The sequence below is a fragment of the Chaetodon auriga genome, chromosome 20, assembly GCF_051107435.1.
Source record: "Chaetodon auriga isolate fChaAug3 chromosome 20, fChaAug3.hap1, whole genome shotgun sequence".
Taxonomy (NCBI): domain Eukaryota; kingdom Metazoa; phylum Chordata; class Actinopteri; order Chaetodontiformes; family Chaetodontidae; genus Chaetodon; species Chaetodon auriga.
The window spans coordinates 20973527-20991706 of record NC_135093.1 but is presented as its reverse complement, the minus strand read 5'-3'; the positions used below and the strand labels follow the sequence as shown (position 1 = coordinate 20991706).

General features: G+C 40.3%; 1 protein-coding gene across 1 annotated transcript in view; it reads right to left on the bottom strand.

Annotated features, from left to right (window-relative positions):
• The window catches only part of ryr2a (ryanodine receptor 2a (cardiac)), a 182937-nt gene that overhangs the window by 72874 nt on the left and 91883 nt on the right, over window positions 1-18180 (bottom strand). Inside the window, exons 10-32 of the mRNA XM_076759342.1 lie at window positions 16735-16809; window positions 14725-14881; window positions 13378-13542; window positions 13087-13208; window positions 11428-11611; window positions 10431-10566; window positions 10012-10107; window positions 9211-9329; window positions 8691-8824; window positions 8254-8495; window positions 7741-7933; window positions 6823-7027; window positions 6339-6443; window positions 5894-5997; window positions 5561-5644; window positions 5170-5329; window positions 2680-2827; window positions 2480-2583; window positions 1943-2047; window positions 1654-1828; window positions 889-1097; window positions 417-593; window positions 65-210 (exon numbers count right to left, since the gene is read on the bottom strand). Of these exons, the coding sequence (XP_076615457.1) occupies window positions 65-210; window positions 417-593; window positions 889-1097; window positions 1654-1828; window positions 1943-2047; window positions 2480-2583; window positions 2680-2827; window positions 5170-5329; window positions 5561-5644; window positions 5894-5997; window positions 6339-6443; window positions 6823-7027; window positions 7741-7933; window positions 8254-8495; window positions 8691-8824; window positions 9211-9329; window positions 10012-10107; window positions 10431-10566; window positions 11428-11611; window positions 13087-13208; window positions 13378-13542; window positions 14725-14881; window positions 16735-16809 (3345 nt within the window). The remainder of the gene's footprint in view (window positions 1-64; window positions 211-416; window positions 594-888; window positions 1098-1653; window positions 1829-1942; window positions 2048-2479; window positions 2584-2679; window positions 2828-5169; window positions 5330-5560; window positions 5645-5893; window positions 5998-6338; window positions 6444-6822; window positions 7028-7740; window positions 7934-8253; window positions 8496-8690; window positions 8825-9210; window positions 9330-10011; window positions 10108-10430; window positions 10567-11427; window positions 11612-13086; window positions 13209-13377; window positions 13543-14724; window positions 14882-16734; window positions 16810-18180) is intronic.

Below are 18180 nucleotides of genomic sequence, written 5' to 3'. Positions count from 1 at the left end.
ATGTGGATGACAAATGTTCTAAACCACTTTTTAATACTATTATTTATTTAAATGGAGAGTTTACCGTTGCTTGAGCTTGGAGGGCTTTTCCTGGTTATAATCTTTGTGATTGTTGAATTCATCTCGCTCAGGTCCATTAGGACCGTTGTGACCATGAGAAGACTTCATCAGGACCTCAAAGTCTGACACTGTTTCAAAGTCCTCCAGCTCCTGCAGGGGACAGCTCCAGATAATGAACACACCAATCATATACCCAACCCTGCTGTTTACATGTGTGAGCTGCAAATGAGCTTTCCTTTCTATAAAGAATGTGAAACACTTGAAATACATGTACAGATAGGTACACTATGCAGTTTCACATTAATGTGCTGCAGCAGAATATTGTTAAGGACATGTCATGTTTGTGGTACTGTTACCCTCTTTGGTGAGAAGAGGCTCTCACTAGCTGGGGATCTGGAGAAGGATTCTGAACACTCTATGGGCATGCTCAGTCTGTAGAAGGTAATGTCAGTGTAACTGTTCTGTGAACCAAATGACCTCTGGGTGACCCTTAGGCAAGGACTCGACTCCACTGTCCCATCTATCCTCGTCACCTGAAAAAGGAGGAAAAACCATTCGCTTTGCATGTACAATCAGCTTGGCATGTTACAATAAGCTTGCCTTACCTAGCCGTCAATAAACAAGCTAATGAAACAGTTTTGTGGAATAAAAATAGAAGACAAAATATTTTCTTGAAATGTCTTGAAATGTGTCTGAAGTGATTACATTTCAGTCCACATCTCAGCCCAATGCCATTGAAACCTCTACCAAAAATCTACAGTAACTGCAGACTCTACTAGCTAGCTAGCTACATGGCCCTGAGTGTATACTGCAGGTGGCTACCCTCACCTCTATGTGTTGGTGGTTGGTGGGGACAGACACAAACTGAGGCAGCCGCTTGCTGAGCCACATGGTGACATCTCGGTTCATGTTGACAGCAAATGGTTCATAGCCTTCCTGTAGGCCGCAGATGGTGAAGTACTTCAAAGTGCTGACGTCTTTACCAAAGTTCATCCTCCCCACCTGACAAACACCCAGACTGCACACTGGGATAAAACCTGGAGACGGACAGAAGAAATCAAATACTTAGATGGAGTTTCTGTGCAGTACTACCTATAACACTATAAACAGAGGAACTATTTGATGGAGCATTTGTGCAATTCAATATTCATCCTGGTCAAATGAGAAATTGAAGAGATATCTTCTGAAAGGGTTATAAAGCACTGCTTAACAATTCCATGTTACACAGCCAACTGCAGGCAGGGCCAGTGTCCTTTCATCTTTGAGAATGTTCAGACAAATCCGCTCACAGAGGCCTTACATCAAAGAGCAGAATTACATAGAGAAGACTACTACAGTGCTGCTAAGCTTCAACATTACTGATAGTAAGAAGGTAGTGAAGGTCCTTGCTGTATAATTGGCATGACTTTTGTTTCAAAGGGTTTACAAAAGAACCAGAAGGATTCAATCTCTTCTTCAGTATTTGGGATCCTTTCTATGATTTACTTTGCAGCCTTCTTGCTAGTCAAGGCTACAAAGTAGCATTGTATTAGAGTTGTGTCTCCAGTGACAGATGTGTGTATGTGTGTACGCTGTCAATGACATAGCACTGACCTCCACCAACTTCAAAGTCCTTGAAGGCCAGCTCAGATCCAGAGTCATCCAGCAGCACCTCTCCATTAAGCGTGAACATCATGGTGTGTTCGTTCAGATCCACCATGCAGCCAACCACATCCCCTGTCTGCCAGGCTCGCCCAAAGTGCTCATTGCCCTGGTGCCAGCGCTGGACCTAGGAAAGAAAATGACCATTTATAACTAATTTGGGCAAAAATAGAAGTGGTTCAACTGCAGTGGCAAGAAATTCAACAAATGGGATGTGTAGAGGAAAGACAATTCTAGCTACCTTGAAGCCATCAAAGACAAAGGCCTGGTCATCAGATCCCAGCTCCTGGTCTGGGAGGCAACCTGGCCTAGCCCAGCCCACCCTCATCTCTCCTGCTGTTAATACCTGGAGGAGAAATAAGAATGTTCCTATCCAGTTTATTGACTGTAAAACAGTGACCGCAAAAGTTCAGTGTGATAACTTGGCAATGTCTGCTCCTTGCAGTTGGGAACAGAGATTTGGGGACAGTTGACACTAAACAAGTATATTCTAGTTTGTGTCTGCAGATTATGGTGGACCAAGAAACACACATGGAATAGCAACAACAGTTAGTGAAATGTTTTAATGACTGTCATGCCAGTGCCATGCCCAGTAGACTATAGATCAGAATTGGCCATTGTGGGGGGCTTTATACTTTTAATACATCTTATACTCAATATTTTAATGTGTAGTTATTTCTTTCTCTAAAATAACCCATCACTGTAAGCTTTGAAATTTGTATCAACCAATGGCTGATAAATTTCACAGCAACATATTTCTTGTCATGTCTCTTCTTACCTCCAGCTCAAAGTACCACTTCCCTGCGTTAACACAGTATGTTTTCTCTGCCCTGAAAATGCGGAACCTCTCAGCAGACATGTTGCTGGGGTCAGACTGAGCTGCTGGATGAAACAAAAATGATTATACAACATGTAAAGATATTCTTAAAAATGACAAGTCATTGAATAAAGTGATAGAATGGAGGTTAGGTAAGGTACCATGGTCCTGATCAGGAGCTTCCAGGTTGTATCCATATCCCAGCAGAGTCCTGACAGCCTCTCTCAGACTATCTTTGTTGGACTTCTTGGTTCTCTCATCCAGCAGAATGTAGGGGACCAGACGGGGGTTTCTACGATTCTTCACATCCTGAGAAGAGACAGAGGACAGATAACAGTCTGAGCTGAACAAAGGCCCTCCTTCTCTTGTCACGTGTGAAGATCAAGAAAATCACAGTCGATTTTCAAGATGACTGATGCTTCAAATAGACAATGAAAGTCTGATCACGCTGATATGCCACTTCAGTGGGTGTTTCAGCACCTCAAATCAAGGAATTCTGTGATAATAGCGGTATTACGCACAATTTGAAGTGACAAATATAGTAAATGGCCTCAATATAAAGATATGTAGCCTAAATATAGGTAGAAATACCTTATGTATGAATATAAATGGCCAAAATTTTGATTTCTTAAATATAAATATAGATATTTAAATATATAGTAAATTGCTTTTTTCCTCAAATTTTTGGAGAACACCTAAATATAAAATGAGAGAAAATACATGAAAATATTTAGTTTGTGTGGTATTGTTATCAGTTTTGATTGAACTTGGACGAGGGTTCTGTGGATCCATTGTGTTTTCCAGCTAATAATATTCAGATGGGAAAAAAAACCCTTCTACTTCAGTGTTTTCAAACTTCCATTACTCAATGCCAGTAGCACCTACAGTTAGTAGTCACTTACAATCAGTTTTACAGATTGTTGGTGATGATAGTTCAGAGTGTTACCTTTCAAAAGAGACCAAAACCATGTATGTACTCCAAATGGTTCAAGAACAGCCATCAGATTACTTTGAGTCTGCCTTAGACAGGTGTTTTAGGCTCATTTTACTGGAATGGTAAAGGGAGATTGGTTTGTAAATACTTTCTTTATCTGAATTGAGGTTTTTTTTTAGCTTAATTTTCAATTTATTCCTGTCCCTCTGTGTGGACTAGCCTCTGACTCTGTCTCTTTGACTCATTTGTGAGGTCAGTTATGTTTAGTTCAATCCTCAGTTGTTTTTTATTTCAACTTAAATTAAAGAGACCTCGTTTTTGCAAATTAGTTAAAAAAAAAAACTATTTTTGATTTTCATCACCTGTGTCCTCAAGCCATACTGCTTGGTCCCTGACACTGAAGCATGAGCATGTAAGAGCTGATTTCAACTTTATACCTTCTTTTAGCTTTTTCAGCTTTATATGCTGCTGGGTAGTATAATCCATGACACTGCATCATATGTCATAATCAGAGCCTATGTTTTACAGTATACAGAAAAACTTAAAAAAAAAAAAAAAAACCTTTTGTTCTTAAGTATGGTTCATTATGAGATATTTTTATACTTGGTGAAGGTTGTCTGGCACCTCAGGGATGCAATCCTAGTGTTTCTGTGTTTGGTAGATGTATTTCCTGAAGAAAGGGATCAGCCCGTTTAAACAGCAACGTCAGCATTTAAAGACAAGAGTTAGAAATATCATATAAAGAGCCTAAAAGAGGTTTAGTGATTTAACTAGCAACGTAACTCGTATTTGATTTGATTTTGTTTGATTTTGCTGTCATCTCTCATGGCCCATCTCTCATACAATTATGAGACACTTGTAACCATCTGGAAAAATGCAGTAGAGTAAAAAGTTCAACATTAGCATAAAATAGAAGCAATCAAGTAAAGCACAAGCGCCTAAAAATGATACAGTAAAAGCACAAGCATACAGGGACAGGTGTTGAAGGACAATGGCAAAGCAAATTAGCACTGCACAGGCCAAAAACCCCCAGCCTAACAGGACCGACACTGATATCACTTTAAGCTCTCTCTAACACATGCAAAAATGCACACACGCTACTATTTATTACAGGTCTCAAACATAACAGTGCCACCGACAATCGTGCCTACAGACATTAATACAGACTGTCTATTACAGAGAAGCATAATGTAGTAGAGAATATAGCCAAGCTACGTGGTCCAGATGGTCAACGGAACTGTCATGTGTAATGCACATGAATATAATGAATGTAATGTATGTAAATATCATGGGTATGTATAATATTAGAATATATAATAAATATCAATATAACAGTATTTCATATGCTGGCCTATGTGCTCTCTGCATTTATGGGCACAATGAAAAGAAAGTTAAATGAGCCCAAGTCTGACCTGAGTTCCGTCTATTAAAAAAAATGTTTAAAAATGTAAAAAAAATTTAATGTCAGAGTTTGGCCCAAGTTGACTCAGCGTTCATTGGGCCAGGCTTACAGACCTCCAAAGCAGACCACAGCTGCCATCCTCTCGTCTATATTTCATTCATTTCACTTCCATAGAGCAGACCAGTCAGTGAAGCTATGAAACTGCCCCCCAACAAGTGACAGTCAGAAATATACAGTGAGAAACGTCAACATGAAAACAAAGCCCCACACAAACACAGTGCCCAGTATTTAACAACATGTGTCACAGACTCTAACCTGTTGGATGCCATAGGTCCAGCCCTGGCGGATGCGGTCTCTTGCCCAGACGTTGTGTGCGTTCTCAGCCAGTTTATCCACCATGGCTTCCTGGGTGGAGGTCAGTTTGATGTGACTCAGGTCCAGAGGAGCAGGTTTATAACCACTGGACAACTCATAGCTGCACAGATAGAGTTGAATCACTGAATCGTTAGCTAGACAGCTGCTCAACAACCTTCATGCACTAGTGTCCTAGACCCTCTGGTGCTCTGGTCATTGAAATATTATCTTTGTTCTGATCTATTAATCATGTCATGAAATGTATCATCACATCATGCGAGAATCATCCTGCATTCCCACCTTGCTGAGTTGTGGCATTATTTAGCATTAACTGATGATTGAGGTGACTTACGTTGGTGAAAGTTTCATGCTCTTTACTTTCTCTACAGCATGTTCATCTGCAAGGCCAACATGGCAACCCAAGGCCAGGAGAGTTCTGTAACACACACAGACACCAAATGATCAAACATGAAATTTAATGTTTAGGTGTCTGCTGTTGACCCAAACATCACCCATTCCCCTATATGGTACATGGAAACTTACGTTGTGAATTAACTGCTTAGTCCACAGAAAGGAACTTGAGAGTTTGCTAATGTGCAGTATGAACATGTCATGTGTTATCAGGGCTTAATGGTGTCACAGATTAATATTTGATCTAAATGTCATATCCTATGCACTGCATTACTTGAGAGTCTCGAGAGACATCTGTAAGTTGTAGCTTCGCTCTTGTTCGGGAAGCTTGGAGAACTCAACCAGACAGGGGTGCTGCCGTTTGTTATCATCTCGCACCTGAAATACACACAGACACACACACACACACGCACAAAGCAAAGGTTAGTACAGTGAGGTAGCCTGTTGCTTGGCACTCTTTTATCTCAGGTCACAGAGAACCACGGGATATCTGGATGCATGTAGGCATAGAACTGGAGTTACATCAGGGTAAATTCAGTTTTTGCCATCCCAATACATAACATTTCTGGCTTCATTAAGTTGTTAAAGAGTTGTTGTTAATTTGAACATGAGATGTACATTTTAAATTGTCATTTGATTTATGTAATGAGAAATATGTCTGAAAAGGGCTTATAATCAGTGTTTCATATAAAGGAGCGAGCTGTTTGTCTGATACTCACTGCACCGTAGGTCCAGCCCAGTTCTATTTTGTTCATCACCCAAAGTTCATGGATGTTTTCTGCAAGCTTCTCCCGGATCCTCTCCAAGTGAGGTGGCAGCACAATCTACATACAAAGACAGAAAAACAAATTCTTTAAAGCGCTTCAGAAATGACTCTTCTGTCGCTTCAGTCTGGTTCTGCTGTCTTTGTTCAGATCAAACAGAAAAAACGAGCATGGGCATGAACTAAAACATTCATGGGGTGAGGTAGCATCAGAACTTCAAAATTTTGGAAAAAGCCATTTAACAATAAAAACATTAACAATAACAACAATAACATTGTGGTAATTAAAGAATTAAAGATGTATCTATTTGTTTGTTTATATGAAGATTTCCTAGTTATATTATTGTGTCTGTGTTAATTCATAATGTCTTTTGTATATGACATTGAACGTTTATCTCTCTCTCCTCTCAGTTGGTAATGACCGTGACCGTGGTCTGTACCTGGCTGGTGTCCACAGGTGTAGGGGTGAATGCCGCCTGGCTCAAGGTGACTGTGGGTCCCAGCAGGTCTCTGGCTGCAGTCTGGTCTTGACTGGGCTCCAGCTTCAGCTTCTCCCGAGGCAACACCGCCTCAAAGCAAGGAGCGTAACCTGGAGGAGGGAGGAACTTAAACTCCCCATGACGACCCCCGAGGAGGAAACGCACCCTGCAGTGATGACAGATGACAGGTGGAGGAATCAAGGGGGAAAGATTATGGTTCAACAAGGAGACATGTCTTTATTTATTTACTTTCACAAATGTCAAAGGGAGCAATCTGTACATCACCAAATCCAGTAAGTTAGTTAGCAAGCATTAGACTCTTCTTGTTTAATCAGCATTGCTTTTCAGACTTCAGTTCTCTGAACAATTTACCAGACGTGTATGCTTATTCAGGTAAAAGATACGTATCTAAAAATACATGTTAATAGAAACAAATAACACATGTCAAAATTTGGTCATGTAATGAATGCATTTTGTTTTGATTTTCCATTTTTTTACTCTTACTAATTCTAGGGCCTTTTTTGTTGCAGTCCAACTTTTAACCAGGTGTTCAATACACATTGTAAAATACGTTAATTTATTTGTGTGACACTAAACCAAAATTCTACACATGATATCCAGTAAATATTCAAATCAATATGCAATTCAGTCTTATTCTAGGTAAAGGAAAAAAACACCCTGAGTACTTTAGCAAGAAATAAATGAATTCTGCAGCCTCAAAGTGTAGAAACAGACTCTCTGTTGTCCCACATTTACTGTACTGTACGATTTATGAGTATATGTTTGGTGGTCAAACACACTACAGCTTCCTGTGACGTGAGAGGTACAGACAGTAACTGAATTTCCATTTTGTTGAATGGTTTTCAGTGAAGCACTGACTTGACTCCAGCAGAGAAGCTAGCCACAGGGAAGAAGAGACCATCCGAGTTGAAGTTTTCAAACATGCCCTGAACAGGCTGGCCGTTGATCCTGAAAGAGATGCTGGGCACACTGAGGTCCAGGCAGCAGCTCACCACATCCTCCGCTCTCAGAAGGTGCTGATTGGGTGAATTAACAGTCCGTGCAATGCAGCCTGCACAGTGATGACAGAGTTTTCATTTGGTTTGAATTGAACTTTTAGTCTACAACATGTCAACCTCTGAACTTGAATTCCAGTTTGTTAATAACATCAAAGTATACGCAGCAAATGCTTTTCACGTCATGTTGTCTTATTATGTGAAAACAGTAGCTCGCCCTAACTTACTGTTGTGCAGAAAGATGTACATATTATTTAGCTGATTATTATATATAAGTGGAATGACCAGCCATACCTAGGTATACTAAGATAAGATCATCATTTCTCTTGATACACACAGGCACACAAACACGCACGCACACACACACAAACCTCACCTGACCAGAGATGAAGTCCATCAAAGCCGTAGGAGTAGAGGTCATCACCAACCCCGTTGCCTCCCCACCCCTCCCCCCCACTGGGGTAGGGTGCATAGCCACTGGTGTTGGCCCAGCCCACCCTGAGGTGAGTGGCCTCTGCTGTGACGAACGGCAGTGCTTGATCCACGATCAGCTCGTAGTACCACTTCCTGTACTGAGCAGAGCCATCACTGACTCCCAGGAAGATGTTGGGACGCATGCTGTGAGGGGGGGGGAGCAGTAGAGAGACTAAACCGGAATGCCTGAAATTCACCATCTTGTGGGCTAGAACGACAACTTCTGTGCATGAGCTTAAAGTGTGCCAGCCAGAAAAGATTTTTTTAAATGTAATTTTTCAATGCTGTGGACACCACATATTACATTAAACGTGTGTGTGCCAGTGTGTGTGTGTATACCTGCTTACGTGGTTGATCAGGCGCGTCTGCAGTAACAGATCTCGTCCTGGCAGCAGGTTGTCACAGATCAGGTGCTGGTTGGAGCGCACTGCCACGCTGTGACACACACACAGCGAACACAACACATCTAGAACCTAGATGGTGCACACACATCAGAAAATACGTCAGTGCTCTGAATATACCACTGTTACAGTACGAACACACATACAAACACTTCTCGGCATGCAGAGTGAACAGCAGGATTGCTGACTGAACGATTTGATTGGACAGGCTATAGCTAAGTTGAGGAAAATGCCTAAAGTTATAAATCACTATTTGTGGTCTGCTCATCTAGCACTGTGTTCTCAGCTCAGTTCTGACAACAGACCCCTGGAAGCCTTCTCACAGCACACACAAATAAATATGCAGATTATTTATAACAACTTTTAAACTGATTTCAAGATGTCCAATGGAAGCCTGGACATGTGTGAAACTGTTGATACATATTAAGATGTACTGTATATGCACTGTACAAGTATACCTTGTGGTTGCGCCCATGCTTGTCCAGCAGAGAAATAATAGATTTGATGTGTCCCTCTTTGATTATGTTCAGTGCCTCAGGACTCTCCACCAGCACACAGTGAAGCACCTCTAGTATACCTGGAAAGACAAAATATGTATAATAAAAATAACTATATGCCAGTAAGCATTGAAAACCAGGGACTGTATTCACAAATCTTACTAAAGTTAGGTAGGGTACTAACTGGTCGAGATGGAAGGAACTCCAGTTGTTTTCTTAGATTTTGGTCTAAGAGTAACTCAAAAAGCATTTCAGAGCTAAAAGTAGCCCCTCAGTCTCAGGGAAGTTTGGAGAAATCCCTGGAGTCCTGAGTATCTGAGACCTGCTCACAGTCAGTCAGCTGTGCACATAACTGTGATGGCATTTTAGCAAAATACTACAACAACATTTAGCATTTTATTCATATATTTATTGTGTCATAAATACTCCATGGAGAAACAATAGCAATAACTATATATATATATATATATATATATATATATATATATATATATATATATATATATATATATATATGTATATATGTATATATGTGTGTGTGGGTGTGTGTGTGTGTGTGTGTGTATGTATATGTATATGTGTGTGTGTGTGTGTGTGTGTGTGTGTGTATGTATATGTATATCTATCTAGCTATCTATAGATAGCTAGATAGATAGATATAGATGTACACACACAGTATATATGCATATACATCTGATTTCAACATTACAATGGTGATCAGTTTTATATTGTTAGTATTTCATCAAGGGCAAGCTAACCTACCAGAGGAGGCTTCCAGTCTCTCCAGTCTGCTAATCAGCCAGTCCAACGAACCAGAAAACTGAGCACAGTTCTTTCTGTTTCCTCTGATCAATGCAGCTGGGAGGACGGCAGGTGAGGACAGGAGGAAACAGGACAATGGTCAGAAGAGGAGAGACATGACTTAAGAGGTACTACTAGTATGTGACAATGTTAAAACTGTAGCAGCAGCTTTGACTTCTCTCCCAATTTCCACATCAGTGTTGCACATTTTTTATTCTAGCTTAATCTTTCCATTGAGTCCATTTCCATCTTTTTAATAATGTGAATATCAATTTAAGTTGATGACTTTCCATGAAGCCCCTCGTATAATCTGCCTTAAGATAATCAATTTTGTCGTTATCATATCATTTTTATGTGTGCAAGTGTGTGTGCAAGTATACCCAGTAGTTGGTAGAGGGAGTTGAGGATGGAGCTCCAGGCCTCTCCTGCTACCCTTCCTACTGCCTCAGCAAAATGAGCTGCACTACTGTAGACGTGAAGACGATCAATGCACTCCAATACCAGGCTGATCATCCCCTACAGACACACAGGGTGCTGGTTTCACTGATTTATTCAGCTGGATTCAGATAATCATAATCAAAGTAAGTGAGAGAGACAGTACATAGCAGTACATTTGAACTGCTAACAGTGTGAAGGCCCAGCTGCAGATAAAAGGCTTGGGAGTGTGAACAATGACGCTGCAGTCACAAGCCTCAGAGAAAGGACACACTCCCATTTGACACATGTGCAGTCTTGGATACTTTGTCAGGGCCATGATAATCCTACATGTGTATGTAAACAGCACATGGTATCCATGCATGCTTTAGAATTATCAGCATTATCACAGCATAATAGAACACCCATGCTGTCCACCTTGTAAATGTAAAAGTACACTGCAGTGGATTTTTAAAACTCACACCCTCCTTTTTCAAATTTCAATAAAAGAACAACCAGAACAAGCAAAGAATAAATAAAGTGATTACAAACCACTGTGAAGAAGAGAAAAAATGCAAAGAATTCTAAATTAAACAGTGAGACACAGAGTGTACTTTTTTCATTGGTTTCTGTGGGATATATTTTGGATTTGATTAAAAAAAAGAAAAATCATCGATTAAATAAGACAACATGCCTATTATTTAAACTCTACATGACGGTTATCAACAAAACTGTGATGAGTAAGAAATGATATGGCTCAGAGGTAGCATGTACACAGACTTCATTCCAAGAGTTAAACCTTGTGGCACAAAGTGCTTGGAGTAGCATTTTTAGTTCCAGTTGACCATACAAATTCATTTGGTACATTCTAGAACACAATCTGAATCATAAATCCAACTTCATGACAGACAGACAGACGGACCTACAGACAGACAGACAGACAGACAGACAGACAATCCCTACCTCTTCCTGAAAGAGGTTCTGCCGGTTCTTCAGAGCTCTAAGTCGGTTCTGCTTGTCTTCATGTTCCAGGTGGTCTCCGGGTGGTTGGAAGTAGCCAATCAGATCCTGCAGACTCAGACTGACTGAATCTATTGGTAGATCTAGAGTCGGGCTCTTCCCCTTTTTCCTTAGTGTGTCCAGACCCCTACAGAGCACACATACAGTATAGTGTCTTTATAATATGATAAGTTCTCATTTGGTACTCCCTCATCTGCAGTACAGCTACATTCATTCAAATGGCTTGTACACAGGCCAAACGATGGGAGAGACCTTTCTAGAACTACAGATGTGTATCTACAGTGCATCTTACGGTTCATTTCAGTGAGTAACAGTTGCCACTGCAGCTCTTAACTTTATATGTTTCTCTTGCTTTCTCTGGAGTTTTTACCCTGAAGGAATGTCAGACATCCCTCCAGTGAGTAAGGGCCCACACCTCACATCTCCTCTGCTAGTGCCGAGATGTTTAAAAAAATGTCCTTCATTTGTAGCGAGTTGTAGTAGAGCTTAGGAGAGCACAAAGTATACTGACAAACAGTTTTGTTGGTATTGAGATGGGAATCAGATTGGTCTCAGTGGTGAGAGCACATGTCTAGTTTGATGATAGTGCAGCTCTGTGTTAGGAGAAATATTTAATTTGGGGTTTTACAGAACTTCTGCTTATCAATGGTTCATTATTCATATTATCATTTACATGTTTTGTCTTCATCGTGATGTTAAAAGCTCATCTATTTGTGTTTCATCGCATTAGTATGAATTGTGAATCATTACAGATGACTGGCTGAGCAAGATTTGTTTGCAGGCTTGCAACAACAACTGGTTGCTAACACTTTGCTGTACACACTGAGAGCAGCTGCTGTCACTGCAAACAGGGATACAGCTGCCTGTTGCTTTACAGAAATAAGGCACGTTGTGCAGAATGCTTCTCTTGTACTAAGCTACTCTGCAGTATCCCACCACATGTTCACTGGAGGAGACAGTTCTCTCCTCAAATTAAGAGGACATTAATGCACAATGCAGCATGCTTGCTGCCACATACGCTTGGTATATTATTGTAAGTGTGGGACATTTGCTTTTAATTAAGTTACTATCAGCATCTTGTCTCTTATTCACTCCAGAGCAGCCAGCATTCCCCTGAGCTTCATTTTGCTCCCATTCAAGGGAAACTGCAAAGAACTTGTTTCATCACATTGGCAGGGACTGTCACGTTATGATTACTTTTCTATTATGATCACTAAAGGAGGGACTTTCCCAGCATGCAAGGGAAATTGCAGGATGTTTGTTACATACCTTATGTACACACAGGACAGTGATGTAGGTGGCCAGCTGTTTTAATATTGTTGTTCCTATTGAATTTCTCCACCTGCTTGGATTAATTGTGCAAAGCCTTTTTCACAAGTTCATCACTATTTGCTGCAATAAATCCCTGTTAATCACATGATGTCACTTTAACTTTTCAGATTAATGTGCCACTGGTGGTTAATCCTACTTGACACACTGCAGCCTCCTCCTCAGCTAGTGTCTTATTACCATGTTCTTCTATGGTATCTCTTGCTGTCTGTGTTTATGTGTATTATACATCTACAGTACGTTGTGTGTATGTGTGTGTGTGTGATAATCCACCTGATGAATAGGTTGAACAGAAACACAGTACTGCGGATGACTCTAGCAGTGCGACTCTCTTCGTGTTGTGACCGAGACAGGGTCAACCCATCATCCATGTGACCTTCATGGTGCATGATGGCCTAAAATAAGAAGTAACCTTGTGAAAAAGTTGACCACTGACCTTCAAACAACACTGAATTAATCCAACTACAGCATTTTCAAAAAACAGTGGTAGCTGCACTTAGACATTTTTCTGACTTTCTTGTTGCCAGTGTCATTTCTTTTTGCAAGCATGGATGCATACGCGACCTTTCTCTGTACTCCTCCCATGCGAGCACATTTGGCATCAACAGTCTGGTAGGTGAGCCACAGGCAGGTGTCAACATGTTGGATGTAACACACAGAGTCGCCATACTTAATGTCCGGAACGCCCATCCCATCCACCTCCTTCTTCACACCAGGGTCCAACTTTTCCTGAAGGAGAGAGGAAGGAAGAAACAAACAAACTGAATACTAGAATCCATACTAATGACATGTTCCATGAGATGATGCACAGGGTTGATTTGAAGGATATTCATTATTAAGATTCCAGTGATCTTTAACTTGTGTTTCTGGATGCAGAATTTCAGCTTTAAAAGATTCTGCTTTAAGGTTTTTCACATGATATACTCATTGATCGCTAATATCCCCAAATATTTTCATTCATTCATTCATCTTCTATACCCGCGTATCCCTTTCGGGGTTGCGGAGGGCTGGAGCCTATCCCAGCTGGCAATGGGTGAGAGGCGGGGTACACCCTGAACCGGTCGCCAGCCGATTGCAGGGCCCAAATATTTTCATTCACCAATTTACAACACCGACCAATATAAGTGAGACAGTGAGTAGAACCTGTAGTGAACACTGGGTCCATATTTGGATAGTAGGACAGATAGCTGTGTGTTACCATTAATTTGACAGCACCATATTTCTGTGAGCACACACAAACAGGGCCTGAGCAGATTTTTCCCGTTATATTATTTAGGTTTTGTATTTCTCCTTTTGTATGTGTTTTACCATGGTTTACTACCTGATCGAGGCAAATAACAACACAGCTCAAATGACAGGAGTAATTAGTTTTAGTGAGATAAGTGGATGAACCGAAATCATCATGGATTAACTGTATGAATCATCTTTCAAGCAAAAATCACTTGCACAAAAATCACAAAACACCTCTGAGGCCATGTTGAAACGTTATCCCCTTAGGAGCCACAGTCCAGCCTCAGTCAGGTGTCTTTGGGCTTAGGTCTCCTGCTTGTTCCAACCACCTGCTGCATTGCTAGAGGTGACAGGAACTTTGCCGTCCGTGGTCCTCAGCATGAGCATCTTAAGCTGTCCAAATCTGTACCATCCTTGTATCCTTGTACCATCTGTACAATCACTTCTAAAAACCAAGATGCTCTTAAGTTTTTCATTTGGGCCATTTTAACTTCGTTTTAACCTGTTTTATTGTTTTACGGTTAATTTTCTTTTCTGGTCTCATTGGTTGAGTGTCTTTTATTGTTTCCCTCCGTTGTCATTTTGTTAATAAAAGTGCTCTGTGTATAAAGTTGTTATTGAAGTTACTCTTACTCTTATGCCTGCTGAAAGTCAGTGAATTCAGATCAGTTGTCTCTGTACCTTGGAAGACCTGAAGCAGAAGGCTGTAGACTTGACATCAGCTTTCTCCTTGTCCATCAGCAGCAGAGATTTGTCTTCTATCAAACTGAGATACTTCCCTGTGGTCACATGTCTCAGTCTAAATGGCTGACCCCAGCGGATATGGCTGCCACTCCACCTGGACACAAACACAGTCACATAAATACTAAACACACACACAAACAAGAGGAATCCTAAATAAAAAGACTGCAAAAATCCACACAAGAGGACTAAAAGTGGGTCATTTAAAAAAAATGATATATACTAAATGCACTAAATGAAGTTCCTTGAAAGCTGCACTAATGGATGCTTTCATTAAAACAAGAACAAATATGAGTCCAAATCAATGATAATGTTGTTCTGTGTCTACTGCAAGTGTAAATATACAACTGTTTGCACGTTAGACATAACAATTTTATGCTGGAATAATAGGCTATGTCAATGTTGTGTTTACAGCTTGCTCTGCGGCCCCCAGGTGTCCAGAAAATAATTAATGCAGTTTAAATTATGTACATCAGTTGGGTTAAAATATAAACAAGTAAATATACTGCAGACACTAAATTAGAAGCCTGAAGGCTGATGTTCATTTACTCCAGCACGCAGCCCTGTGCAAGTCACAGATGTTCACAGCACAGATGCAGCACAGCAACAACATCTAGACTTCAGCTGGTTTACAATGTTTTTCCCCAAGATGTGTCACAATATGGATGAGCCATAAGACAAAAGGAATTGATTTGTTTGTGTATTTTTGTGTGTGTCTATGCTCCTTATTTTTTTTATATCATTTTTGATGAAACTTGTCTAAAGCTCGCTAATTTGTGGAGTTGCATGTTGGATTTCAAAAGTTCCATTTCATTCACACGGCACTTCTGTGCAGCATGTTCAGCTATAGCATGTGTTGCCAGATACATTTGGTGAGCTCAGGTGTTGGCAACCTCACTGTGATGACAAGACTCCAGAAAGCTGTGCGTAGTCATGACAGCCAGCTGTTGCTTCGTCAAGAAACAGTAACAGCATGTAACTCCAACTAGAACCATGAATTGTCATTTAAAATGTGTTGGCAGGTGTATTTTTGTGCTTTGGACAAAGCTAGCAAGCCAAGTTAGCTGCTTACCCCACTTCCATGTAACTGACTCTGTAAGATGTAGTTAGCTTATGCTAAACTAGGCTAACCATGTCCTGACTCCATACTTAGTGGCACAAACAAATGTTGAACTTTTCCGTTAAAATGTGAGCAGTAAACAGACATTCTTCCTCCTAAAATATAATAAAATAAACTTCTAAAATAGGGGAAATTTCAGTTTTCATTTTATTTATTCATTTTTTCTTTTTTTTTTTTATTCTGGTTATTTGTGATCCCATGTGCTGCAGCTATATTATTCAACTCCAAGCATATCAACCTAAACTAGACTGTTTTTTTTACCAACTTTAATGTGCAGTACTCAAGGTTTGAGGAAGTGTAATATATAAAAAATATACTGCATTATACCGAAACTTGCGTTTTGTGAAATCCATTTTTGGAAATTTGGAGTATATTATAACTACAAAAGAGCATTATCACTCCAAATGTACCCATAAATGTTTAAAATAAGCAGCTGCTGCCTGGTTAGCAACCTGGAAACCATGTCTAAAAACTTACCATCAGGTCCTGATACTGTTGTTACAACAGCTATTGAAGCAATTTCAAGGGTGTTGATGAAACACACAGAATACAAGTTGTAGTAATAATTAATATACATTCTACCATTCTGGTGCGCACAGTGCTACCAAACCATGCTAGATTCTTTACACTGTGAGGAATCTCCAGCAGTGGATGTGAACAGCTTGACAAAAGATAAAAACTGACAGCACATGTGAGATGTATCCACAACATGCCTGTATGAACAGTGCTAATCTGTTTGTGTGTATTATACATGCGTGGTGATCTGACTGCATGGGTTTCTGACTCTACTTGTTTGTAGTGTGTGTATAGTACATGCATGCTGTACTTACACAACACGCAGTGTCTCCAGCCTCCACAAGGACCTGGCATGACTGGACACTGCCCCCCCCTCATAGTGCACTGTCCTGTGGATAAAATACAACAATCACACCTTCAAACAAATTATATATATTTTCCACACATTACATTGTGTATTCTAGAAGTCAATTCCTCCACAGCGACTCCAGCCCAGACGTACATGTAGATGTAGTTTGCAACTACCTGGATGACTCAGTAACAAATCTCAGTAGAACAATCAGAAGGAGAACACAGTCACTCTCATCGGCATTGTTTAACAACATGGCTGTTCCCTCTGGGAACATCTTAAAACTATAATTATTAATAGTACTCCCTGTCTCAGTCACAGCAGAGAGCTCAGTCTGTAATGGGAGTTGCTGCTTTCCCTTCCTGCAGGCCACGGTAATTTCCCTACACAAGAAGCTGAATACTGTATGTCTAATGGTCTAAACTGGGGGGGTGAAGGAGAGCCAAGTTCAAAGTAAAGGAACAAACAGAAAGCAAAACTTCGATTGCAGAGGTGACTTTAACACTGATTTAGAACCGTCAATGAAAACCTGATTTGAAAAATGAAGCTGACATATTTTGTATAGCAGTATGTTTGTTAACAATAATACCTACATGTCTCACACCACAGAAAACACTATGCCATTCTGTAATTAAGTCTTATTTTTGCTCTTAGTCTAGTCAAATGGAGCAAAGCATTAGGTCAGGCTGTGCTCATGCTGCATTCATGCACGAATATAACTTGGTCTTGGTCTCATCATAAAGAAGTGGCAGTAAAGTCAAACAAACATGGACACCTCATGTCGGTGTCGTTCCATTAATCAGTGTAATCAAAATCCAAACTGAATGGATAGAGTCCTATAATGTCAATGTTGACCAATTCTACCCCCTCACTCTGCAATCATACAACTGTAATGAGTGGTCAAATGAAGTGAATGCTGCAAGTTGTAAACACAGGTCTCTTTCTCATGTCTACTATCCATCTCCCATGATGAAAAAGTGTAATCACTGGCAGTTCATTGACAACAGTCAGCTACCATGTGATTAGAAACATCCAGTCACATTCATACAAGTTTTCCCTCATGTCATCGCCGTCTGCTGCTGCAGCTCCCTCCATCACCCACACCTCCTCCTATTGTGTTGAAGGGTTAGGGTTAGGTTAGATTTAATCTATGTACCGACAATTCATTTATTTTCTATACTTAAGATGATGGAGCTAGCCTTTTTATAGTCTTGGCACCACGTTTAATGGGTGGACTTCATTATTTGGATAAAGAGGAAATTTTCTAAAGAATGATGAAGTGTTATAGTGCATTTGGCTTGAAATGAAGAATCAATCCGTACACAAATCAAGGTATGTAGATTTTGTCCCCAATCTCATATACTGGAATCATGATGGGAAGAAATCTCTGTACAGCCAGTACAGATAGGAT